General features: G+C 40.8%; 1 protein-coding gene across 2 annotated transcripts in view; it reads left to right on the plus strand.

Annotated features, from left to right (window-relative positions):
- Ubqln1 (ubiquilin 1) overlaps positions 1-22977 on the plus strand; it is a 36922-nt gene extending 13945 nt beyond the window's left edge. Inside the window, exons 2-11 of one of the 2 annotated variants that reach the window (XM_059262819.1) lie at positions 2311-2462; positions 5155-5273; positions 7696-7958; positions 8870-9028; positions 9168-9402; positions 15594-15736; positions 18028-18111; positions 19271-19386; positions 19602-19770; positions 21106-22977. In XM_059262819.1, the coding sequence (XP_059118802.1) occupies positions 2311-2462; positions 5155-5273; positions 7696-7958; positions 8870-9028; positions 9168-9402; positions 15594-15736; positions 18028-18111; positions 19271-19386; positions 19602-19770; positions 21106-21258 (1593 nt within the window). In that variant the 3' untranslated portion in view covers positions 21259-22977. The remainder of the gene's footprint in view (positions 1-2310; positions 2463-5154; positions 5274-7695; positions 7959-8869; positions 9029-9167; positions 9403-15593; positions 15737-18027; positions 18112-19270; positions 19387-19601; positions 19771-21105) is intronic. The other variant, XM_059262820.1, reaches the window with a different exon arrangement.
- Positions 22978-27381: the final 4404 nt, after the last annotated feature.

Raw genomic sequence — 27381 nt, forward strand, 5'->3', positions numbered from 1 at the left:
ATGTATTAAATACATTTTAATCTATTATAATAAATCTATAATAAAAGTTATGAATTTAATTAGTAAATTTTATTTTGTGTATGGTTTGTATAGATTTGTCATTGAAATTGGATTTATGATGGAAACCCAATGTAGCAACTTAATATCATTGACACTTTTCAGGGCCATGTCTTTAACTCTTTTCTCTGTTCTTGTGGATTAAGAGGACTGGCAGAAAAGTGGCCACCATTTACTGTGTTTGATGCTTATATTTTATGCATTGTGATTTAATCTTATACAAATATTTTCTTCATTATATTATTTCTGATAACTACCAAAAGAAGGGAGTACCTAATGGGTGGTTAAGTTGTGCTCTTTGCATGTACAGTGGTACAGAATATAGAATGGTATTTAGTTTGTGTGTGTGGAGGGGGTTGCTTGCTTGCTTGTTTGTTTATTTTTTATTTGGTTTGGTTTTGTTTTTTTGAGACAGGGTTTCTCTGTGTAGCCCTGGTTGTCCTGGAACTCACTACATAGACCATCCTGGCCTTGAACTCGCAGAGATCCCCCTGCCTCTGCCTCCCAAGCGCTGGGAGTAAAGGTATGTGCTGCCACCACCCAGCTTGTTTTTTTAGTCAGTTGGAAATTGCTTAGGTGAAAAGATTATATATCACATAGCCAGGTGTGGTGGCATATACCTTTAATTTCCTTCGGAGGCTGTCATATAGCTGTGAGATCAAGGCTAGCCTGATCTACCTACATAATGAGTTCCAGGACAGCCTGGGCTATGTAGCGAGACCTTGTCTCAAAAAACCATCAGTGACAAAAAACATTATGTACCATATAGTTTCACATGGAGGGGTGGGGGGGGGGTGGCTCAGATGAGAAAGTTCCAGAATGTTTACTGTAGTACAGTTTTGTGCATCTTTATGCTTTCTTGGCCTTTTTCAAAATTGTGGCTGTGTGCATGAGTGGAGAAAGTAGGTTGTAAAATCCAGGTTGTTAGGTGAGGTGATGATCAAGCTTGTGATGCCAGGACTTGGGAGGATGGCTGGGAGTTTGAGGTCACCCTTCTGCTACAGAGTGACATATCCTGTCTCAGAACCAAGCCAAACAAACAAAGCCTTACAGTTACATAGTGTTGGGACTTGGCTTGGGGGTGGTGTCATTTATGTGTGAATGTATAGAATACTGTGAATTTTTATGCATCTCTGGTTTTCAGCTCTGGTTGATAACATGTGCTGGCTGTGTTGTTTTGTCTGTAGCCCTTACTTATATTCCCTGATCCTGGAGGATCTTTCTAAGACTCAGGTACACAGACGGCTGAGCTTTCCTGTCTGAAATGATCTGAGGTCAGAGACCTTTTGAGGGACAACAGGACACTCAAAGTTTCAGATTATTTTGGAACAGTTTTAGATTTGGGGTATTTTGGATTAGAGTCACGTACTGATATTAAAGATGAGCTAGCTGCTTCCAGAAGCATTTCAGATAAGGAACACTCGGCCCTTCTCAGTAGATTCATGTTATTATAACAAAGCTTCCCCTTTGTAGTAGTGCTGGATTGAAACCTACCGCTGTGTAGTAGTGGGTAGAGTTGAAGAAGTGTTTCTTTTCTTTAGATTTGAACTGTGGTGCTCTGAGGTAGTCTATTAATGTTGGATTCCCAGGCCACTGGGAGGCTTTCTGATTTGAATAAAGCCTGTGTATTCTGATTATTTTAATAGAAACTTAATGGTGGTCAGGATAAGTTTTTCTCTGTAGTATCGTCTTTTTCTGCATTTGCAGGCTGTTCTCTAGCAAGCGGTTCTCCATGTTTTCCTGATTTCTTTCTAATCTTTGTGCTTTCTAAACTGTTCTTTGTGCTTTCTCTGTTTACAGTTTGACTCTCTCATGGAAAGATTTTACTATTTAATCTTTGCCTTTCCGTGGTACTGCTCATTAATAAACGTTGAAGGAGAGAAGTGGTTAGTATAGTCAGTAAAAATGGCTGAGAATATGAGCTTGGCTATGTGTGTATTGGAACTAAAAGTCAACGGGGTTGGAGATGGAGGTCCAGGAAACAGGGTAAGTTTAGCAAGAGCTAATTTGTGACCCCCAACTAAACTTGGTCCTGTTGGCATAAGAAGGAGGAAACACACCACGTTCTCCATCTTGGGGCGAGGTGATCATGTCTCTAACGAACACACCTGGAGTAAGTCCTTTGCGTTAGAGACAGAACTGTTGAACACTCAGATGGAGATGCAGTGCTTGCATTATAGGGCCTCTCCAGTCTGGATGGTGCTGCGCAAACACCTGCGATTAAAAATACATACGTTATTTTATCTCACTCAGTTCAAAGAAGAAATCTCTAAACGTTTCAAATCTCAAACTGACCAACTTGTGTTGATATTTGCTGGAAAAATTTTAAAAGATCAAGATACTTTGAGTCAGCATGGAATTCACGATGGACTTACTGTTCACCTTGTCATCAAAACACAGAACAGGTATGTCTTCTGAAAATAACCAGTTTCAGCTTTAAGGGGCTTTACTTATCATTAGTATTTAAATGGTTAAGGTATTTTTCTTTGTTTCTGTTGATAGTAGAATGTTTAGCAGTGTGACCCCATGCCAGTATTAGTTCTGCTGTGTTCGTTAGGTAAACGTTTTTATGGAAAGGGTTGGGGTGCAAATCTAGGGCAACCCTCATTTAATACTTTAGAAAATTCAACTGGCATTATGTAGAAATTTTTTGAGTTAGGTAACAACTTTTTTTTTTTTTTTTTTTAGCAATTCTCTTTGCTTTGGGGAAGTTTTAGACATGATTTTGGTAATATACTATCAGACTATAGACCAATCATAATTTTTTGTGTGATTAATTTTTGAGAGGAACTATTTTTTATATGGCTGTCACTCTGAATATCATTTAAATTTTTGTTTCATCATTTGCTTCGCCAGATTTATTGAATATGAAGTTTTATTACATCATTCTGCTATACACATACCTAAGATAATGTAATGGAGTAAATGACTAAAGCCTCTTAAGACGTTTTCATGTTCTTAACTTTGAGGCTAGCCGTGACTTGGCTGTGCTGTATAGCCCGGGTCAGCCTGAGTCTCTTGCCATGTTGCCTTGGCATCCTGAGTACTGGAAGTGCATACCTATGTTGCTACACTAGCTTTCTTTTTGAGAGAGGCGTCAGTCGAGTCCAGGCTGACATGAACTTGCTCCTCCTGCTTTAGCCTCCTGAATGCTGGGATTATAGGTGTGCCTCACTATGGACAGAGAGTCTGATTCTTCTGATACTCCCATTGCTACAGACTGCAGTTGAAAAGCATTGTAGTGAAGCATGTCTTTCACAAGCTTGCATTTGCTCTAGGAACTTCTAAGCCATCCTTACTCATTAGGCAGGTTTTTGTGCTGGTGTTCCCCAGAGAGTTGATAAGGAAATGTGTTCTTCCTGTGCTTTTCTGTGTCCTTGATAAAGCTGCATCACAGTCCAGTAAGAAGTTAAGTACACATGCAGATAACTGTGGTACACAGCACACAAAGGCATACATGGTGACTGATGTCAAGTTGCCAAGCAAGTGTAAGGCAGATTATGATTTCTGGGATGTTAAAGTGAAAGTAGACCTTTGAATCAACAAAGAAGTGGTGAGATCCACAGTCTTACCTGACCTCAGATGAGAGAGGCTTTTCTAATAAAGTCCTGCTGTTCTTAAAGTACTAAGTAATGATGACACCTGAATTGTAGGCGTCACAGTCTGAGCCCTGGCCTCCTTAACAAGCTGGCTCCACCTCTCGTCCTTAGTGTCCAATTAAACAGACAAGTGATGCTGCAGACCAGAGAAGGGAATCCACTGAATGTAGTCACACTCTGGGAAGAAGAACAAATGGAGTCCAGTGACAGCCTCCCCACCCCCTTTTTCCAGGTCCTGACAAAGGTTAGGTTGAAATGGAGGATAAGAGGTATACATATCTAAGCAGCCTTGGTAAAAGTGAGGTCCCGCCTATGAACCCATCCTTGTCTTGGCTTTGATCTCTATGCAGTTGTCAAAACGGTGAAATTAAATTTCAGGACAGGTTCTCCCACTAGTTGACACCAGCTCTCCAGCCTTTCCTTCTCCCAGAATGTGGTTCCTGGGGAAACTCCAGCTCCTTGGACCAGTGTGTCAGGAGTCTGACAGCCAAAGGGAGATGCATGGGACAGGGTCTCAACTCTTGCGTAGTTACATAGTAGTGTCGGAGTCTACACCCTCACAAACTCTCTCCTTTATCACAGTCAATGCCTTGGCAGTCGGTCAGCTTTTGTGATTAAAGTGTCATCTTTTTGAGATTTTTGTTTGTTTGTTTGTTTTGAGACAGGGTTTCTCTGTGTAGTTTTGGTATCTCTGTCCTGGATCTTGCTCTGTAGATCAGGCTGGCCTTCAACTCAGAGATCTGCCTGGCTCTGCCTCCCGAGTGCATGTGAGTGCAATGCCTTTGGAGGCATCAGATCCTCTGGAGCTGGAGTTACAGATAGTTGTGAGCCACCAGATGAGGGTGCTGGAAACTGAACTTGGTCCTCTGGAAGAGCAAGTGCTCTTAACTACTGAGTCAGCCTCCTTTTTTTTTGTTTTTTGTTTTTTGTTTTTTGAGACAGGGTTTCTCTGTGTAACTTTGTGCCTTTCCTGGATCTCACTCTGTAGACCAGGCTGGCCTCGAACTCACAGAGATCCGCCTGGCTCTTCCTCCTGAGTGCTGGGATTAAAGGCGTGTGCCACCACCGCCCAGCGAGCCAACCTCATAAAGTGTCTTCTTAAGTTCTTTTACTTTTAACAGTCTTCATGGACTAAAGTTAAACTGCCCCTAACCCCATAGAACTAGAAAATGGCTTAAGTATTTGAGCTTTGTGGGTGTTAGTAACCATGGATTGTCTTCTGTGAGGTGACTTGTTGGCTCTTTCTCATATAATCACTATGATTGAAAGTAATGAAACATTCATGTGTATATTATATTCAAGAGGAGAGACAATAGTAATTTTATAAAGTTTACTGTTTTTAATATTTGTTCCTAATGCTCAGTCATTTCAGATAGGGTATTGATGACAGTTGTGTTTATGAGAACTTACCCTTTGTTTCTGGCTATTGGAATTTTAGAAATTCTTTTAAAAATAATGAGTTTTACATTTTACATTGTGGTTTAATTATTTTCACTAGGCCGCAAGATCATTCAGCTCAGCAAACAAATACCACTGGAAGCGATGCCACCAATTCATCATCTCCTAATAGTAACAACCCCACATCTGCTCCTGCTGCTAACAGCCCTTTTGGCTTAGGTAAGTGTTGTTTTGGTCCTTTTGTTTTTGTTTTATTTTTTCTTTTTTAGATAAGGATGGGAGTAAAAAGTTCTCTTTCTCCAAGGGTAGTTTTAGATAAAATGACAGGATAAAACATGCCATTAAAAAAAAAATTTTTTTTTAGACTTTTCATAGTTTACTTCTGTAATTGTGTTAAGAAAGTAGCTTGGGATACAAGCATGTTTGATTAGCTTACATTTATATTTAGTAAATGACACACCTCTGTTTTATACTGAAAAAGATGTAGCCTGTGTAGCCTGACTACCACATAATTGCATATGAAGATAGAGTTAATTGATGATAAGCTGTGATCAAGTGAATGATGTTGTTTTCATTTGTACAAGAAAGGTATTAGGCGGACTATGCTAGTTATTTGTTACCTTTTTGTCTTGGGTTTTGTTTGAGAAAGTCTTGCACATGTAGCCTGAGTTAGCCTTGAACTCTGGTCTTTCTACATTAGCTTCCTGGTGTGGAGATTGCAGGTATACAGAATCACTCTGGACCTACAGTAGTTACTTTGAAACTGTCCTAGGAGCTGGAGAGAGAGCTCAGTAGTTAAGAGGTGGCTCATAGTTTGCTCTTGGAAGAGGACCTGGATTCAGTTCCAAGCACCCACACTGTGGCTCACAACCATCCATAACTCCAATTCCAAGGGATCTGATGCCCTCTTCTGACTCCTGTGGATGCTAGGCGTGCATGTGGTACACATACATACATGCAGGCAAAACACTCACACACATAAAATAAAAAATAACTAAATCTAATACTTCAGCCACATTCCTTTCCTTCTGCCTTCCTCCCCGCTCACCTCAGCCCCTCTGCTCTCCTCCCCTGCCTTGTCCCCCTACTCTCTATGCAAGCACTTCACACTGACCTTCTTCAGCCCCACACTGCTACTCTTTGTCCAGTTGCATATGTTGAGATTTTGTTGAGGAAACATGTTCTGAAGCTAACAAAAGTTGAGCTTAATAGAAGAATTGCTTAAATGTTGGTATCAGCCCCGCTGGCTATAGCTAGTATAGTGCTTTGAAGTTTTTCTTAGGTATCATTTTCACATATTAGGAATCATACACCTTTTGCCCTTTTCATGGAAATTTTTGGGTAGCTCAATTATAGTATGCCAGTATATGGTACACAAGTTCTAGAGCATGGCATGGATGCTACACAACACACAGTACTAATAACAAGTAAATAGAAACTTTTGTAGGTTTACACAGAGAGGAGTCTCCAACCACTTCTCTTCTCCTTCAGTGACTGGTTGGTGGGACTGAAAGTTCCACCTTTAATCCGTTAGGCTTTCTGATGACCAGCTTTACCATCCTGGTCTTTTCCCTGTTATCCTCATCAGTGGAGAGATCTACAGGGCCTGCTATAACAACAAAAGGCACTCAAGATGCCTAGGCTTTTAGGAATCCTATAAAGGATCAAGAAGGAACAAGTAGGTTGTGTTTTACTAGACAGGTTAAAAAATATGTCTTGTTGGTTCTGTTAAATATCAAAGTTGAAAATCTGGCTGGTTTTGATTGTAGAATGTATTTGGGGTGGGGGCTCCACTGTGACAAACACCGAAAAGAAGCAGTTTAGATGAGGAAAAATGTTGGCCCATGGTTTCAGCTGATGGACTGCTGCTGCGTTAAGGCCTGTGGTGTGGCAAGGAGGGGCAGCAGAGAGCTATTTCCCTCCCAGAGTAACTGCAGTCCTGAGCTTCTGCCTGTCACTGCAGAGCGAATGAGAAGCAGCAGATTGAGTCTATAAACTGTGCTTTATTTCAGAGCTGATAATCTGAGGAGGCCACATCTTTTCTTCCACCAGCAGATGATATTGGGTGGGGGAGAACAGAAACAAGGTAGTTGATCATTTCAGAGCTCAGGTTTGCCTCTCTGGTCAGATGGTCAGCTATGAGACTGGTAGTGTCTATGTCTCCTGTGTTAGACCTTTCATTCATCCCCTAGTCCTTGGGTGTCTGGGTTCAGACAGTTCTTGAAACCCTGAGACTAATTAGTGTCTGATTGGTATCAGTGCTGCATTGATAGGGGCATCTGGTCTGCTGCGGGTGCAGTGTGTGCTGTACGGTGTTATCGAGTGTTCTCCAATGTGGAGTACAAGTATGTCTTTACAATACAGATATAGAAGTCCTCTAGCTGTAGCAGCAGGAAGTCCCTTCAAATGTACTGCACCACATCGCCCATTGAGCTATGAACTCATAGCACCAATCACCTTCATATCTAAGCCATAGCATAGGAATTAAAGCTGAATAGTATAATAGTAAGTATAACCTAATATCATAAAAATGAGTGAGAGAAGTTGTTTTAAATAGTTTCTTGTGTATCATTAACAATTATTCATGTTTTAGCACAAGCTTCTGAATTTCATTTTTTTTGTTTCCCTCTTATCCTCTAAGGTGGACTTGGAGGACTTGCAGGTCTCAGTAGCTTGGGTTTAAATACTACCAACTTCTCTGAACTACAGAGCCAAATGCAACGGCAGCTTTTGTCCAACCCTGAAATGATGGTCCAGATCATGGAAAATCCCTTCGTCCAGAGCATGCTCTCAAACCCTGACCTGATGCGGCAGTTGATTATGGCCAATCCACAGATGCAGCAGCTGATACAGAGAAATCCAGAGATTAGCCATATGCTTAATAATCCAGATATAATGAGACAGGTGTGTAGAGAAGTAGTTCCTTTCACTTAACTACAAATTTTATACACACACACACACACACACACTATATGTTACTTTCTGTGGTTTCAGAGATTGCGTTGTGTATGTCCTACTAAGTTAAAGAGCATTCCAACCATTGTTTAAGGAAAGTCAGCAAAACACAAATATTATTTGGGTCTGTTTGAACTCTGAATTTTCTGCTATGCTTGAAAATTCTTTAAAAAAACACTCTAGAGGACAAACCTTCTATGCCCATTTCTTCTCAGTGTTGAGGGTCCAAGAGAAGGTTCTTAGAATGCAGGATGGAGAGATGATGTCAGTGCCCTACTCCTCCCTCACACATTAAAAACAAAACAGTTTTGAGAGAGGGAGAACACTGCCAGAAAAAAATTTTTTCAGTAAAAACATTTAGGTTGGTCGTGGTGGTGCATAGCTTCAATCCCAACACTTGGGAGGCAGAGGCAGGAGGATCTCTCGTGAATTAAGAAGTGCTTTCCCAATTTAAATATTATAAGAAATTTGGTTTAAAACTCTTAATTGGCTTTTATGATGCTAGAATTTGATGACACCTTGTCCTGTAAAATAGAATTAGTGTTTCTGTGAACTGAACAAATGAGTTGGGCTTTCTGGCAGGCAGAAAACAGGTGAGGAGAGCAGAGACAGGCAGCAAGTGTGACACAGTCACTTTCCTAACAGTTAGGATGCTGACTCAGCTTGACTGGAATCCTGTTTTGTTTTTCAAATAGCTGTTTTAAATGTTCAGTTTGACTACCTGGCACTTAGCACCAGTGGCTCCATTCAGTTTTCTGTGGCCTGGTACAGGAGCTAGTCCAAGTCAGTGGCTTCTCATAAACTTAGCTAGTTAAACGCTATTTCAGTGCCTTTTTTTAAAATGGAGATTTCTTTCTTAGACATTGGAACTTGCCAGAAATCCAGCAATGATGCAGGAAATGATGAGAAACCAGGACCGAGCCTTGAGCAACCTAGAAAGCATTCCTGGGGGCTACAATGCTTTACGACGCATGTATACAGATATTCAGGAGCCTATGCTGAGTGCTGCACAAGAGCAGGTGATCCATTTATTCCAAGACTCGGGCCTAAGAGTTGTTCATGTCTAACACAGATGTCTATGATTGAGGGACCAATATGTGGAGAATGTGGCTTCATTGAAAAATAACTACGTGTTTGTTAATATTTCTTTTCTTTCAGTTTGGTGGTAATCCATTTGCTTCCTTAGTGAGCAGTACTTCCTCTGGTGAAGGAAGTCAGCCTTCTCGAACAGAAAATAGGGATCCACTACCCAACCCATGGGCTCCGCAGACTTCCCAGAGTTCACCAGCTACTGGTAGCACCACCAGCACTGTGAGTGGCTCTGCTGGGGGTGCCACCAGCACCCCCGCTGGGCAGAGTGCCTCAGGGCCAGGCCTGGTGCCCGGAGCAGGAGGTATGTGGCCTTGCATTGATATAGTGAAACTATTGCTGATACTGTCTATCTATCATTCATGTGCATCCCTCTTATGAAGATTCTTTGTTGCAGGCTTTTGGGATTGTTTGAAGGATAGAATTTTTAAATTGTATATGTATCTATGAGGTATAACATATTTGTTTTAAATATTTATCTCTTATAGTGTGTGTGTATACAGTAGCCCATGGAAATCAGAAAAGGGTGTTGGGTCCTCTAGAACTGTAGACGGTTGCAAGTCATCGTGTGGGTGCTGGGAATTAAACACAAGTTTTCTGCAAGAGCAGTAAACTCTCTCTTAATCACTGCTCTATCTCTAGCCCCTACAACATGTTCTGATCTGTGTATTTGTTGTGAAATGATTAAGTGTATGTAGTCACCATGTTATACAAAAGATCTCCAGAGCTCATTCCTGGGAAATTTTTAAACAGAAGAATAACATATTTTAAGATGATAATGAAATTATCCTGGCTACTATTCGAAGAGCATGGATTGAGTACTGTGGTTTGGAATGAAACGTTCCTCGCAGGTTCATGTATTAAAGCCTCAGCTGCTGGCACTATTTTGGAAGGTATTAGAAACTGTAGGAGATGGGTAGGTTACTAGAGGTGAGTCCTAGGATGCCCCTTTCCTGCTGCTTGGCTGCCATGATATGAACTCCAGTGCTTTATTTGCCACAATTTCCATGCTGTTGTGGACTGGTGTCCTCAAAACCATAAGCCATAATAAATTCCTCTTTTAAATTGTCTTATGTCCAATATTTTGTCACAGTTACATAAAAGTACTAATATATTGGGGGGAGTCAGAATTAATGAAAGGAACTTGATTCTGAAGTCATTTGAGTAACCTAGGACATGAAATAATGGCTGAGTGACTAAAAAAAAAAAAAAAATAGGAAAATAAGCCACATATTAACTTACTGATGAAGTAAAACAATTGCCCTTATTATTACCATGATTATACTGTTATTGTTAGATACAAGGTATAAAAATGCAGATTTAGATGTCTGACACCTAAGTTGTTGCCACACTAATTCAAACATTTCCATCTCTTGCTTCATTCTTTCTTTCTCTGAGACAGCCATCTTTAGCTCTAGGAATTCATAGAAATAGACTACACAGTGTGTAGTTCTTTTGTGTCTGTACTCATTTTGAAATCCATTTATACTGTGTATATCTCTGATTTGTTTTGCTGAAAGGTATTTCCTTCTAGGGGTATATGGTTTCATTACCACATGTGTATTCCCCCCCTTCCCTCCCCCCCTTTAACCTAGTTTTTCTATACTTTGTAGAGATGAATAGCCATACAAATTAGGCATGGAGCTTGGAAAACAAAATTGAGATTCCCAGATAAGGTGAAAGCACTATGTGTTGGATCTTAGCAGAGGCCAGAAAAGACTTGAAAATTGTGACATCTGCTGAGTTGGAATGAGTGTGGGGGATGATGTGTGTGAACTAAGGCTCCAGAGTTGACACAGTCAGAGATAAGGATATGTCCATATTACTCTGAAATATTGGTCTTGACTTCACACCCGTAGGTAATTGCTGGTGGTGGGATCCTTTTGCTCTGTGCTTTTTTTAACCAAATTTTCAATACTGTTGGTATATGCATCTGTTTTTGAGGCTGGCCATATTTTGTGAAGGCTGGAATCTGAGTATTGACATGCTCAGGTCTCTGGTTGCTTTTCACTTAATTAACATTTTGTTTGTGAGTCTTTTAATTAGATGCTTCCTTCCTGGGTTCATTCCCATTGTTATGTGAAAGATTTTGTTTTTTGTTTTTTTTTCCTGAAGGAAATTTTACATACATGTTTGTTAATTGTGCATTGTCAGTAAGAGTGTTACTGAAGATTTCTAAAGCAGTTTTGTGATCACACATCCTAATAAGATAGTGTCAAGAGAAATTGTTTTCATTTCCTGAGTTTTAGTTGGTCTTTTGAGCTATACCTGTGGATTCTCAAAATTGAGTCTAAAGGCCGAGCCCAACTGAGCTGAAGTAGAGCAACTGCCAGATGTGTTAACTAGCAGGTTTTTGCAGCCAGGCTCAGGTCCATAGTCCAGCTACTTGGGAGACTGAGATGGGGAGACTACTTGAATATGGAAGTACGGAACCAGGCTAGGTAACAGTGACCGATTCCCACCCTCAAAAGCCAAGGTTCTAGGTCTTAATGTCAGACCTCATGAACCAGAACCTTTCATTGTGAGGTATGAGATCTGTGGGGGAAGGAGGTTAATTTAATATTTCTAGATTAGCATAAAAAGCATTGGGTTGCCATGCGTGGTGGTGCACACCTTTAATCCCAGCACTCAGGAGGCAGAGGCAGGTGAATCTCTGAGTTCCAGGCCAGCCCTGTCTGTAGAGTGAGTTCCAGAATAGCCAGGGTTGCACAGAGAAATCCTGTTTCAAAAAACAAAAACAAACAAAAAAATTAGATTTCGCAATGACAGCTTTGTGCATATGAATCATTATACATTTTTATTTGTTCCCCTTCCCTTCTATCCTCCTGTGGCGGACCAGCACCTACATTTATTTACCCCCAGGGACTCTTGAAGAATGAGAGATAAGAGACTTAGTTAGAAATGAAGAGGCGAGAGAAAACAGAATAGACTCAGGTGGGCCTGGATCCTTATCCACTGACACAGAGCTTTATTCCAAGGGGCTATTTATAACAATGCCAAGGGGCGGGGCAAACGACCTCCCCTTTGATACTTACAGTCAAGTGTAGACCCTTACAAACACCTGATACTCAGGCCCGTGGTCCAATCAACCTCTTATGCAGTCCTGCTGGGTACAGCCACTAGGAAACCTAGTGGGCTACAACGTCCTCCCCCATGTCCCATCTTCCCAAACTGGTTTCCTTACTTCTCCCAGTTGACCCAACCTCTGCTTTTTTATTACATGTACTCAGCCTTATGTCTAGTTCCACATGTGAGAGAAAATGTATCTAAGTCTGGTTCATTTCACTTAGCATAAGGATTTCTAGTTGCTCCAATACATATTCCTGCAAATGGTAGTTTTCTTTACAGTTGCATAAACTTGCATTGCATATGTATTTCACATATTCTCTTATCTGTTTGTCTGTTGGTGGACACCTAGGCTGGCTCTTTAGCCTGGCTGCTGTGAATAATACAACAATATGTTAATTCAGAGTCCTTCAGATACATACCCAAGAATGGTGTAGCTGGGTCATGTGTGGTTCAATTTTCAGTTCTTCAGGATCCTCCACACTGATTTCCATAGTGGCTGTACAAGTTTATATCCCATGTGCAGTGACTAAGGTCTCCTCTTGCCCTCTATCCTTCCTTGCCTGTGTTCTAGCTGAAGTGAGATGGAATCCCAAATCAATTTAATTTGTGTTTCCCTGATGCCTAAGGATTGAACTTTTTCAAGTATTTGTATGTCTTTTGAGAACTGACTACTCAGCTTATTGTTGGATGGACTTACTGAGTGGGTGGTTTGAGGTTCTTTTGTTCAAGGCTAGCCTGTCCTACAGAGCTCGTTCAGAACAGCCAGAGATACACAGAGAAACCCTGTCTTGAAAAACAAAAACAATAAAACATTAGTTCATTACAGTGAATGAATGTGAGTTAGCATGCTAAGTCCATGGAGAAACTTCAGTTTCTGGCAAAAGCTGATTTCTAAAATTATCGAAGGTTTCATAACATTGAATGGGTGTTCTTATTTAGAAAAAGATTAATCTCACCCATGAACTAATAAAAACACTGCTGTACCTCTGCCAAGATACCATCCATGCTTTGGCACATCAGGATATTGAGCTGTTTCTGACAAGATAGAACTTAACAGATTAAGTTTGTAGGAGTAAGTGATGGTCATCATTGATCGTCTACTGTTTCAATAACACCAATTAAGTATTTTCTCAGGTACCTGCCTGTAGTGAGTAAGCCAGTCATAAGACTTGTAAATTGGCCCGACTAAACCCTTTTAGTTCTCCACACACATTTTGGTCAATGTCAGGTGGAGCTTACTTGAGCAGACCCTACTTTAGGGTCTCACTGAAGTTGTATTTTCTCACTTGGTTGTTTTGTTGGTTTTTAAGGACTCACTGCAGCTCAGGCTGGTCTCCAACACTAGATCCTTGGTGCCCTTGAAAACAATCTCCCTGAGCAGTTCCATGAAAGATGTTACTTGATGTATATATATATATATGGAAGTTGTGGATCCCCGGGACCTAGGGTTACATGTGGTGCTAGGACTGAACCTGAGACATCTGCCAAGAGCAACAAATGCTCTTGACCACTGAGTGATCTCCAGCCCAGGAGTAAACCTTGTGATTCCCTAAATAACCTAGGACAGGACACCATTGGTAATGTCTTTGACCTTTAGGAACCAAGAAACTATTACTCAGAATCATTAGTACTGTTTTTTTTTAATCTAATATTGATGCTAGTTCCACTGTCCTTAGTTCTGAGAAAAGCATCTGTTCTCCCCAAAAAGGTTGTGTTTACTTTCTCTAAACACATTTGCCTGTGCAATGTAGATATAATTAACTGTGAATTAGTTACTGCTGATACATGACTCTCCTTTACTGACATGCTCCTTGAAAATTTAACTGGTTGCAGCATAATCAAAGAAATATAGTTCTGCTGAGATACTTCACATTCATTTTGTAATTTTTCTGATCTTTGTTCTCCTGTGAGTAGACAATGTTGGTTGAGGTTGGGTTGTTTTGTTTTTTAAATATCTTTTTTAAAAGATGATTTTATGTATATGGGTGTTTTGCCTGCATGTATGTCTGTACCATGTGCATGCAGTGCCTGAGGAGGCCAGCAGAGGGCATTGCATCTAGCACTGTGAACTGTCATGTGAGTCCTGCGACTTGAGCCTGGGTCCTCTGAAATAGGGACCAATTCCCAACGACTGAGCCATCCTATTGTTTCATTTTTTGAGACTAGGTCTCCATTATATACCACAGACCGACTTGGAACTTCCTGTTCTACCTCGGCCTCCTGAGTGAATGTTCTCGTGCCTGGCTGGAATATTGTTTAGTCTGATAATGTCTATGTATGTTGTATTCTTTGGCCAGTAAAGAATATATGGCCAAGTAAAGGCACTCTTCTGTGCCTTAAACCCATGATATTAACAGTTTACTTCTCTTATTTTACTTCTTGTATGATTAATTTGCACTTGTAATTAAGAAAAAACAGGATGCTAGAGAGGTTTCTTGTGGTGCACTACAAAGCCATATGAAGCAGTGTGACACCACAGTTCATTTAGGTGTCCTCGCCTTTCTAGAGTAAAAGCACCTAGTAGTATAGTCAGCATAATTATTCCTGCAAAATGATAACTTATAGACACTGAGCATGGATTTCAGTAACTTCCACATTTATACAGATATTTATCTTCACTAGAAGTTTTCCTCTTACCCATTTAAAAATGTAAAAACAATGTTCTCTTTGTGGGCTATATAAAAAACAGGTTGTGAAAGCCAGATTGGTCCTGTAGGCTTTAGTTTGCCAAACTCTCTTAAGATATTTTTGAACTATAGAGTATGGAAAAAATTAATTTGAAACTTGATAATATAGGTACACCACAAGCACAAGACTTAGAGCAAATTAGAAAGATAAGTGGAAATAGTAAAGTGTTTTAAGTCAGATAAAGGAACATTAGTTCAAAAACCAGAATGGAAGTGAAGAATTATATAGTTCTGTTAGCGCTATACTGGCATTTTCTTTTCCTTTAGTATTATGTCAGAAGTGTTCTCTCTTCACTTGAAGGAAGCATACTTGCTTTTTTTTTTTTTTGGTGACTCTGACGTGCCAGTGTCAGAATTCTTATGCCTTGGAGACAAGTAAAATAAGGGTTGATCTGAAAATAGCTAAGTGATCTCATCAGGTCATGGACCCTTATTAGGCACGAGTGTGCTGGAGAAAGGGACGGAGTAGGGTAGGACAGCATTTTCTCATGCTTCTCAGAAACCATACAGTTTAAACTTAGCTGTCTACTTGTAAAGGTTGTCATTCCATATTTGGGAGCTATGGTTGACTATGGGCAACCAAACTTCATAAAGTGAACCTGTTGCTGAGAGAGAATGGCCATATGTCACTTTAAGTAGCTAAAATTTAAGTACAGTGTATACTGTTTTAAAGTATTAATATGTCTTAATCTTGTTTTTGGTTTTTGTTTTTTGTTTTTTTTTGTAAATAAAATTTTAGCTAGTATGTTCAACACACCAGGAATGCAAAGCTTGTTGCAACAAATAACTGAAAACCCACAGCTTATGCAGAACATGCTGGCTGCCCCATACATGAGAAGCATGATGCAGTCACTAAGCCAGAACCCTGACCTTGCTGCACAGGTGAGCTTATAAACGTGTTTAAGAGTACTGTGAGCTGAGTAGTTCTGTTCTGGGCTCTCTGAGTCCTAGAGATGTAGACAAGTTGTGTCTCCAGCTTTGGGGGCAGTTTTATTTCATACGTGCTTAGAACAACCTCATTTCTGCTATTTGTTGATGCAATGTGCTTTAAAAAAAAAAAAACAACAAACAAACAACAACTGAAGCTTATGGAGAACTTGCTCTGATCATACTTCCCTGTTTGTCTGTTGTTTGGGTGTCAGCTCGCTGGGTGGTGGTCGTGTCCCACCTGGAACAGCACCCACTCCTGGGCCTGAACAGCTGTGGAGGGTGTGCTGTAAACCGTGATCGTCCACAGTGGTTGCTACTGGGTTAGAGGTTTAGAATGCTTTCCTTCATAGCTCCTCTATTACGTCCAAAGGCTCCTTGTTTCATTATGCTGGATGAAGTGGTTTTTATTTTCAAAATTCTGAAACCACATTGGCAGAAGGATATAGCAGGTGTCCTTGAGGTGGGATCCTCAGTGAAAACTTACATAATGACAAATCATTAAAGAATAATACTTTGGGATAATTTTTATCTTAAACTATGTATGTTATGGGTCTATTTTTATGAAAGCTGGTCTTGTGACTTTATTACTGAAATGCTTGATGTTAATGTATCCTGAGCCACTTTTGTCACTTGGGTAGCTAAGATGTAGAAATGTGTGAAGTGATCCTTTCCTGTATTTTCAAGTGTGTATTTAGTTACAACACTGAATGTGTATCTTATTCTTAAAATTCTTCTTTAGTAAGCATATTTCATGTACAATTTATGTTTATAAAGGATTTGGGCTGATTTACACACTTGTTTTCTAACTTTAAAGCAAAACACTGACAATGCGAGGTGGTGTCTCTTATTAGAGAATATTTTAAAACTTACAGTGTGCTCTGGCATCAGATGGTTAAAGTTTTTAGTTTATTTTTTGAAATTTAAAATGTAAAAACTTAATTGTGGTATGAAGGTTCAGGTAAGTTAGGAGAAATAATAAATATAATAAATGAAAAGATGATTTTTCTGTGACAAGCTTTTTCCAGACTAGTTGAATAATTTAAAAATGAAAAATGAATGTGATAACTGGTTAATAACCTCATAGTAAAGCAGCATTTGTCTGGAAGAATAAAGAGTAAATAATTCCTGGCCTGGAGCAGCTCCTGTTTTATTTACTGCTCACTCGGAAGTAATCTGTGTCCATAAAGCATTAACTATTTCCTGCTTGGTGATGTTGAAATTAAATAATCTACTTTGAAAGAGGGAAGGGAGAGCTCTCTCTTTCTTTTTTTCTTTTTCTTTTTTTTTTTAACAGGATTTTCATACAGTTGTTCTTCAGTATGGTTACCTAATTGAGGGCAAAGGTCATTTCCTCCCCAGACTTTGGACAAGTAAACAGGCTGTCAGTCACTCATTGGAAAGTGACACACCATCTGTCTTTTGAACTGAACAGTCTCTGGTTTGCTGACTGTGTGAGTGTTATCTTCAGGCAGTCAAGTCCTGTTACTCCTGCCCTGGCTTTTTAGTTGGTCAGACTTGGAAGGTTAGGAGGCATCCCACTTTTCTCCTGTGGTGCTAAGGAGGTGGAGTCCAGATGTTAATCTTGGTGGTCTCATTTCCATCTTTGGGTCTTAGGTATTTTAACACTTCCCCAGAGGACTGTTGGTGCTAGTTTGGGCTGGTTTTCATCCAGCAGCTCCATTTCTCTGGCAAGTTGGTTGCTGTTTGGTGGTTACTCTGGACTTAATACCAACTGTTAGATGTGGGCAGGTAGATAATAGTGGCCCCAGATCTGAGTGTTTTCTGTGCTTGCTGTTTGTCTGTTGAGGTTTCTAAGCAAGCCGTATTAAGCTTTTACAGATTGATGTTTCTTTTATTCTGTAGTGTAGCCAAAAGCATTATCTTCCTGCGAGCCTGGCACTCCCAGTTTTCCCCCAAAGGCAGAAGTTCACCTTTGTTCAAGGAAAAGACCACAAAACAATTGCTTTCATTTTTTAGGGCCCAGCATGTCATCATCATCCACCATTCTCGGTGAAGAGAAGCTGCTTTCCTTCCTTCCTACCTTCCTTCCTACCTACCTTTCTCCTTTCTTTCCCCCTGAGCTCCTTGTGGATAGAACTTCCCTGCTCCCTTTTTATCTGTGTTCTCCCTTCCTCCCTTTGAAGTGCCAATTTAGGCACTTGGAGGAAGGTAGAATATTAAACCAGGTACATTACTTGTTTCAGATATTTCCAGTTAAAATTGTTTGAACACTTGCCCCATAGATGATGCTGAATAATCCCCTATTTGCTGGAAATCCTCAGCTTCAAGAACAAATGAGACAACAGCTCCCAACTTTCCTCCAACAAGTGAGTAAGAAAAGACGCTGCTGTCTTTGTAATGCTCTGCTTGAAAGGTTGATGGTGATCGTGGCCTCCTTCCCGACTGATAGAGCAGTACAGAGAGAGGAGCGTGTGACTCCACCCACTTGCAGACCCCAGCCTGACCCTCCCCGGCCCGTGTCACTCCTGACTGTGTTTAATGCCGTGTTGCCTTGCTCACGAGGATTTAGGGTTTGGAAGGCTTCGTTAATAGCACAGGCCATTTCCCTTTACTCTGCTAGCCTTGAAGTGTTTCCTTGTAGCACATACACTAGTTTGGACTAGTTTTGAGTGAGCTACCCTCTCTTACTTCACAGGTTGGGTTTTGTTGTAATGTCTCAGTTTCTTCCAAATTAGTAGAATGCTTGTTCTCCAAGGAGTAGACCTCATTTCCTCAAAACCAGAAATAATAAGGTTAAAATTGTCAGTGATGTCACATCAGGGAGGTTTAAAAACACAGTGCCCAAGATTGTCATAGTATTATTTAAAAACATGAAGGTGGTGTTGGTGCTTTGGAAACTGGTAGTTCTCAGGGTTCATATCTGACTGAAATGTTTGTTAGGCCAGCCAGCCACTATCCACGGTCAGTGATTGTCCTTGGTCTACTGCAGTGGTCTACACCCCCTTTTGTCAGTCCGGTGTGGGTGTTTGAAAGAAACGAAGCTAACTGGGACACTGGATTGACTCCACTTCGGAGCAGTTGTTGAGGTGGCAGACTGGTAGCACTGTTAAGTTAGCAGCAGACAGTGTGTGGTCAGGAGACATTCACACTTTCACCAGCTTACCACCATCCAATAAATCGTGCAGTTGGAGTTGCTTAGAAATGGTTGGCTTTTTGTTTGTTTGGTTTTTGTTCTTTTTTTTTCTTCTGTTGGAGTAGAGGGAAGTGTGGCTTCTGGGATTGCTCTTAATTGTCTTCATTCTGAAAATGGCTTTTATGGTAGGCTTGCAATCGAGTCAAGTCATGATTTGTGTATGGAATTTGCTGTCAAAGAGGAGGGTTTGTGTGTATTTTGGGAAGAAATATGGAGTACTGCTGTCTGGGAATAAGGTTTTAGATTTTCTTTTAAAAATGTAGCAAAGTTGGAAAAATGTTCCTCCCTTGCTTTTAATTCTTTGATAACCACTGTCTGTCCTTCTTCCTTAGATGCAGAATCCTGACACGCTGTCAGCAATGTCAAATCCTAGAGCCATGCAGGCGCTGTTGCAGATTCAGCAGGGCTTGCAGACCTTGGCGACAGAAGCCCCCGGCCTCATCCCAGGGTAGGCTTATTTGGGAAAGATTTGAAAGCTCGTAATGGTTCATTTCTCTGAGAATTACAGAATTAATGTTGTTCTGCCTTTTATTTTGGTTGTTGTTGACTTATCTCTTAGTTTTCAAAGTTACACCTGCTTACTTTTAAGAAAATAACTTAGTGAATACTGTGTTTAAATGTAACTGGTTGATCAGCTGATGGGGATGTGTATGCTTTCCCTAGGTTTAATCCTGGCTTGGGGGCAGCAGGCAATTCTGGAGGCACTTCAGGAAACAACGCACCTAGCACTGCACCTAGTGAAAACACGAGCCCCACAGGGGGTGCTACTGAGCCAGGCCACCAGCAGTTTATCCAGCAAATGCTACAAGCTCTTGCTGGGGTGAATCCTCAGGTGACAATGCTTTTCTTTACAAATTTGACATTTAACTTAAGTATAGAACTTTCAAAAAAGGCAAAAGGAAAGCAGCAGCCATTTAGTGTTTAGGTAATGAAAAGTACTATTCAAGGATATTAAATCTAAAACCAGGCATTACAGAAATTAATTTTGTTGCTCTATCAGATACCAAAGGAGAGAATGCTTCAATCTAATGCCGTAGTATTTAGAAATAGTCTTATAAAATGGGAGTTTTGAAATCCTTTCTTCAAAGTCATTTGAAATAAGTTTTATTTTATAAGGATTTATCAGGGAGAGCCTAAAAACACTGTGTTTCAGAACACCTGTATCTAGGCTTCCTATTCTAGCTCATCCACTACCCCAGCACTTCTTGTAATAACTTAACGTGTGTGGACTCCTAGTGATGGTCTTGCACCTGTGAACATTTATTGTCTTTACTAAGAATTTACCATTAAGAGGGCCTGGAGAAATGACCTACTCAGTGGTTAAGAGCATTGGCTGTGCTTCCAGATCCAGTTCCAGCACCCACATGGCAGCTCACAGATGTCTGTAACTTCAGTATCCAGTCTCAGGGCTCTTCTAACTTCTGTGGGCATCGGGCATGCACATGGTGCACATACAGTCAAAACACATAAGCTAAAGTTTTTAAAAAATTCTGCCATCAGGCTACTTAGTATACTGTATTTGAAGTACATTCAGTATCAATACATGAGAAAGCATTAACTGTCTGTGCATGAGCTTTAAAAAGAGTTTCTGCTTGTTCACAAGCCTTAAAGCAATGGAATTTAGTAAGCCTATTTTACCCTTTGTGGGAGAAGGGGAAAGGGAGGACCCCAAGGAATCAAATCCAAGGCCCCAAGCACTCATCCCCAGGCTATGAGGTTTTTTAAAAGGCAGAATTATATAGTCTGTTTATCATGGTTGTTTAGATATAAACTATTCTAAAATAAAATGCTAAACAACTTTTAAATGTGATGGATATTTATAAATTATAGCTAAATTATTTTAAACCCCCTTAATGGTTATTTTGCCCATTTGAAGTAAATATGCACTTATATATGTGAGGATAAATTATAAACTAAACAACACCTGGAAATATCTACTTTCTTAATAAAATAGTTGTAGCTGGTCTTGTATATTTTATTGAGTAAGTTCATTCTCTTTAATAAATAACCAAATATGGTGGATGTATCTCCAGGCACAGGTAGTAATTTAAAGAAAGCTCAGCAGACCCGCATGCGTCATTTAATAAGCAGCTGAGGTGTTTGGACAGGGACTCGGCATTAGCGTGGCCGCCTTCCTCAGAATGTGCCTCTTTGCTCCTCTCAACAGCTGCAGAGTCCGGAAGTCAGATTCCAGCAGCAGCTGGAGCAGCTCAGTGCCATGGGGTTTTTGAACCGAGAAGCAAACCTGCAAGCACTGATAGCCACAGGGGGCGACATCAACGCGGCCATTGAGAGGTTACTGGGCTCTCAGCCGTCATAGCAGCGTTTCTGTATCCTGAAAAATGTAATTTATTTTTGATAACGGCTCTTAAATCTTTAACATAACCTGCTTTATTTCATTGGAATTCTGTGCTGTTATAAACGAAACCAATAGGAAGCATCTGAGGTGGAGTGCAGTAAGATGTGCGGGTTTTCTGTATCTTTGGAACAGTGGGAATCAATGTTTTCAGTTAAGGCTGCTGCATGCATCAAACACTTGGCATTTATTGTAATTTTTTTAAAATATCACCTTTTCTAATTGGGTGAACAAATTTTTGTCCTGCATCTGTCCAACTAACTTGCTTTTTAAACATAACCCTATGGTAGTAATTTATGTAGAATAAAGGCATTAAAAAGCAGATCATTTGCGCTCCATGATTTGTGGGACAGTATTGCTTATTGTGACTTTGGCATGTATTTTTGCAAATAATGCTGTAAGATTTATACTACTGACAGTTTTGCTTATTTGTATACAGTACAAATTATTGCGCGTTTCTAGATCATCTAAGCAAAATTCCTGTAACCAAAAAAGTAAAATAAGGATTCTTAATTGTGTAGAATCTTACAGCACCTTTGATAAACATCTCTCAGCAGAAGTGCCATTTAGTCAGTTTGTTGAAAATAAAGAAAAACTGATTCTGGTTATCTCTTTAGGGACATTTAATTGTACAGAAAATATAATGTAATGATATCTCAACATTTACATAATGGCTGTAAATTACCTTTATTTTGTTCAGATCGAAGAAGCACTGTAACATACTCCAATGCATATGCCCGGGGCTTTCTGCTCCCCATAGGTGTCTAAGCAGCATTGAGTTTGATTGAATGTTGCTTTCACTGAAAGTGCTGATGTTTCCGTTTTAATTGCCATATAAAAGTAGAACTATCTTTTGGGTTTATCAGCTTTCTCATTCATAGGCAATACCTGGATTTAAAATGATTAGTGAGCCACTTGTTTCTGAAGTGTTTGCCTAGTTCTATTAAGAAATAGTTGAATGTTGTGCTGTTCAGAGCCTCAGAGAAAGGGGGGTGGGGGAGGGGTAAGACAGAATCTACTCTGGATTGGGCCAGCCTGAACTAAGTAATACTGGCAACCAAGATTCTGTGGAGACTCTGCATATAGTAGTGTCAGTCTGGTGAAAACAAAGAGCCGTTTTAACAGTTTTGAGTAAGTTTGGCTATCCTATAGCCTCTTTCTTCCTTCCCCAAAGAAGTTCTATTTGCCTAACTCTCACACTGTTGGGGTGATACATTCCTTCGGGACCAATTAAAATATAACTTTAGGGTCAGTGACATATACGGCTGACTCTGGCTCAGTATTCTCTTAGGTCATTGTATTCTTTCTTGTACAGTTAACCAAAATTATGATGTTAAAATAATCTAAAACGAGTTCAGACAAATAAAATCAAGGGAACTAGAAGGTGAATTCCATAACTTCTGTAAGCTGTTTGCTATTAAAAGGTTGAGAGGCCAGGTTGCCCCCAGACTGCACTGTTGTGACACTTTCCCCAGGAAGAAAGCATGTACAAAGGTCGGGGTGGAGGCATGGCTGGAGGAGCTTGGCAAGGATAGTGTTGGTGTGTCCCTGCGCTCTGCCTTACGCCTCCGTCTGTCTGGGTTAAGGACTTTGTACTGGTGAGTGGTACCACAGGCGGGGCGGTGTCATCACCAGTTTGATTTATTAATCACAAATAACAATAAATTTCCAGCTTTTACACTGGTTTGTCTTGCCTCTTTTGTAGAAAAATGTCTGGTTTTTCTCAACACGTCTTAATGTAAAGGCTATTTGGCTTAATTTATCCCGGATTTTGTGAAAAGTTGGCTATTTCTTCTTTTGGGGGGCAGAGGGTACAGCAGTGGTTTATGCAACAGGGTATTACTCCGTAGATCCAGCTGTTCGGAAATTCATTATCTATGTATCCCTAGACTGAATCTGCACTGGTCCTCCTCCTGAGTAAGTCTCCTGAGTATCGCGATAACATGTGAGCCGTCGTGTCCTGCAAGTGCAGTGTTGTGACAGTGAGCCATCGAGTAGGTTAGGTTACCGAGTGTTCTTTGACTTGATGCTTTCCGCTCCCAGTAGGTTTGTTTAGGAATGACCCCATGTACGAACAGCAGAGCTGTTGCTGGAATTCTTAGAAATGCTAAGAAAACATTGAGTGCAGGCATGGTTTGTTCTTACGTCAAGTCCTTTAGAACAATTTGAGTAAAGAATGGAGGGGGTGAAATTGAAACTCTAAACCAAAGTTACCAGATAGCAAACAGTCAGGCACATGACAGCTGGGTCTCTCTGTGTGTTCAGGATTTCTATTTTCAAGCCAGTTGGGATCCAATGTGCCTGTAACTGGGGGGAGATCCAAAGTTTGAGGCCAGTCTGGATATACAGTGAAATTCTGTGTATCAAAAGAACAAAAGGGAAAAATACTCAAATCTTAGATTTCAAGTTTGGTTTAACCATAGTAATGAAAGGGATTATTAATTAGACAAGGCCTTACCATGTATCCCTGGCTATCCTCGAACTCACAAAGATCCACTAGCCTCTGTGGATTTTCGTTTTGTTTTGTTTTTTTTTAAACAAATAGCATTTCCTTTTATTGTGGGGCAGCAGCGGTGTGTAGTGAAAACAAAGACAACCTATGGAAATAGATTGAAGTTGTTACCAGGGAGTGTGGCAAGGGAACAGGATAATATTACAGGGAGCAGAAACTTCCTCAGAGCTCAGTTTACCTCGCTGTACTTCGTGTCATAAAGTGTGCCAGGAACTTACCCTACTTCTGAAGTCCATAGTTAAATATGTGTGTGTATTCACTACAGACAGCAGAAATGTCATTACGTTGAAAGCCTCTCTTGTCTGAAATGCTCTGGACCAAAAGTTCCAGTCGTTTTGGGTTTTAGAGTAGTTGTGTCTAATGAGATATCTAGGGAGTTAGATACAAGTCTAGACATAAAATTCATTAATATTTCCCACATACCTTATACACAGTATTTTAATCACTTTGTGGATGAAACAAAGTTTGTGTTCACTGGCTCACCAGAAAGCAAAGGTCTCACTTTCCTCCCTATGTGGACAATCTGACTATTTGACATCACCATAACCCTAGCTGAATATATATGCCACCAGTGAGCAACCATTTCCTTACACTTACTAACACATAAGTAGTGAAAAATATGACCTACTAATACAGTGGGAGAAAATGGCTTCCTCAGGCTACCGAGATGAGCTGTTAACTAGTACTGTTTCTCATTAAAGTGTTACTGTGCCTTGTATGATTTAAGTGAGAAACATCAAAAGTAGCTGAGGAACTGGGAAATGGATCTTCTAGAGATGTGTGGGAATATGTTGCTGACTGGTTTTTTTTCAAATATTTCTTCTGGAGTCATCTGCTTCGTTAACTTTTTTTTTTGTCCCAGAAGTGTCTTTGATAAATGGACTTGACCTTCTGGTGTGAGTGCACACAGCCCAGCCCCTCAGGAAGCCCACACACGGTTGCACATGGTGTCTAGAGGCATGTTTGCAGTGCTCCCCACGTTGTCTTCATCACTGTTACGGCCATCTTAGTGCAGGGCAGTCTATCTGTGTACCACACTCTAGTGAGTGAAATGAATGAACACCTGGAGCCTCGCTCATCGTTAATGTCCAGAGCATCTTCGGTATTCATGTTGTCCATGAATTTCTCTGCTGTAGATGCTGTTTTGCCACACATCTTTAAAATGTTAATGCCATTCCTTCTTTTAAGTTTCTGCAGTCAGCCTTTGAATATTCACAGTTCTGCTCGATCATTGGCTGTTTCACAAGCAGCACATTGTCCAACAGCACGTGTTCACTGCTAACACTGATGGGTCCACTCTTTCAGTACTTCACCAGGGTGCTTCAGTTTTAGCTTAATGCCATGTTTTTCTGTTCTTCATTACTCTTAGCTCACTTTCAGCCCAGACCTTCAACAATTTTCTCTTCCTGTTTCTTCAGGTCATATCTGGTAGTTATTCTAGTACCATACTCTTTAATAAGATGGTGTACCGCTGTCTAGTTTTTCCGGAAGATTGACTTCCTGTGCTATAGATGGACATAAATGCTTCCTCTTTTTCTTGTCCTATCTGCTGGTCTTTTTGACTTTTTTTTTTTTTTGGTTTTTTTTTTTTTTTTTTTTTTTTTTTTTTTTTTTTTTTTTTTTTTTTTTTTTTTTTGGTTTTTCGAGACAGGGTTTCTCTGTGTAGCTTTGCGCCTTTCCTGGAACTCGCTTTGGAGACCAGGCTGGCCTCGAACTCACAGAGATCCGCCTGGCTCTGCCTCCCGAGTGCTGGGATTAAAGGCGTGCGCCACCACCGCCCGGCCTTTTTGACATTTTAAACAAAGTCATTATACCACAGAGCAGAAAACAAGCAAAAAAGAAAAAGCGAACAGTGAGTGTAAGTAGCATTTGTTAAGTCTTGATTACATGTGGGTGACAGGGAGACCGTTGTCATTTTGGACCTGTGTGCTGGCCATTTTATTGCATACTGAGAGGATACGTAGGTCGGTGGATCTGGGCATCTGCTACAAAGGTACGTCATGGCTGAAGAGGACTGGAAGGGTCTTCTCTTTGGGGGTGATGCTGTCAGTCGGAAGCTCTTTGTTCTCTGTCACTCAAGGATAGCAGTCAAATACAATTCTGTTTGTCCTGACAGTAGTGGAGACAGTACATACAACACACTGCCTGCCAGTGTGAGGAGGTTCTGCAGGAAGTACAGCCTTGTGATAGAATCTGGGCCAGGAGTGGGCACTCTCATACAAGGGGTAACATTCTTAACTATCTCAAGAGTGGTGTCATTTTTGTGTCCCACTGAGAATTTGTGGTTATTAATGAATGAGAGAGTTTAGGCTTTTTTTTTTTTCCTGGTGTGTTTTGTGTGGTGAACATGCTTGTCAGTGTGGGCATGTGTGTATCTATGGACTTGTGTGTAGAGGCCAAAGACCAATGTCACATTTCTTTCCCTGATTATTCTTTTCCTTTGTTTGTTGAGGCCGGATCTCTGAACCTGGAACTCACTGAGGAGGCTAGTCTGGCTGTCTCCACTTTCCTAGCCCTGGGATTACAGGCCGGTGTAGCATACCAGGCTTTTTAGTGGATGCAACTCAGCTGCTCCTGCTTCTGTGGTAGATACTTCACCAACTGAGCCATCCTCAGCCTAGCTCTGCCATTCTTAATTGAGAACAGGGTGGAGTAGGAGTGTTAGCAAGTGGCAGTCTAGGTTAAGAGGTCACGGGCACTTGGGCTGGCTAGGTGTGTTCTAGTTTTATTGCTGAGACTGAGAGAGATACTGTGATCAAGAGCAACTTAGGGGGAAATGTCGATTGCGACAGTGGCAGGTCATGATGCATCAATGAGGGAAGTCAAGGCAGGAATCTGAAGGCAGGCCTGCCAGCTGTTCCATACAGCATTGCCTCTGACCAAGGAACTCCTAGCCAAGGAAGGACAGAGAAGCCATGGAGAAACACTGCTGGCTCACAGGCTGGCTGGTACTCAGGACCACAGTGGGCATGGTGGGGTTAGACTGTAGTTATGGTAAACCATGAGGACACCATGATGATCAGGAATGATCTGGGCAAGGCCTGGGGAACACACTTGGATGTGAGATTTAGAAACTACACCTTTTTATTTATTTCCCCTTTACTTCCTTCTCCTGCATTCCGTAACGTATACTAGTCTCCAATCTGGTCTGAGGTGTTTCAGAGGTGGTTCACAAACATCTGTAATTCCAACATGCCCCACAGGGAGGCCAAAGTTGACAACAGCTAACTGTTCAGGGCATCAGACAATGTATATTCTGAGGGCTAGGCAAAGCCATTCAAGAAAAGTTCAGTTGTACATAGCCACAAAGACAACCCATTCTTGGAAATAATTACTACACCTGGGAGGAGTGCAAAAGCACATCCAGGAACGATTCATGTTATGGAGGAACACAGGTTACAAGACTCTTGTCTTGGATACTTGGAGTTTTCTCACAAGCTCCCAGAAATCTCACAGGCTTCATCCATGGACTGTGTTCCGACAGGTTGCCACAGCAGCATCTGGTGCAGTGTGCGTGCATGTGCTCAGAAGGAAGCTGCTGTAACACTACAACACAGCTGAGCTCCAGAGATACC

This window comes from Peromyscus eremicus, chromosome 5, assembly GCF_949786415.1.
Source record: "Peromyscus eremicus chromosome 5, PerEre_H2_v1, whole genome shotgun sequence".
NCBI lineage: Eukaryota > Metazoa > Chordata > Mammalia > Rodentia > Cricetidae > Peromyscus > Peromyscus eremicus.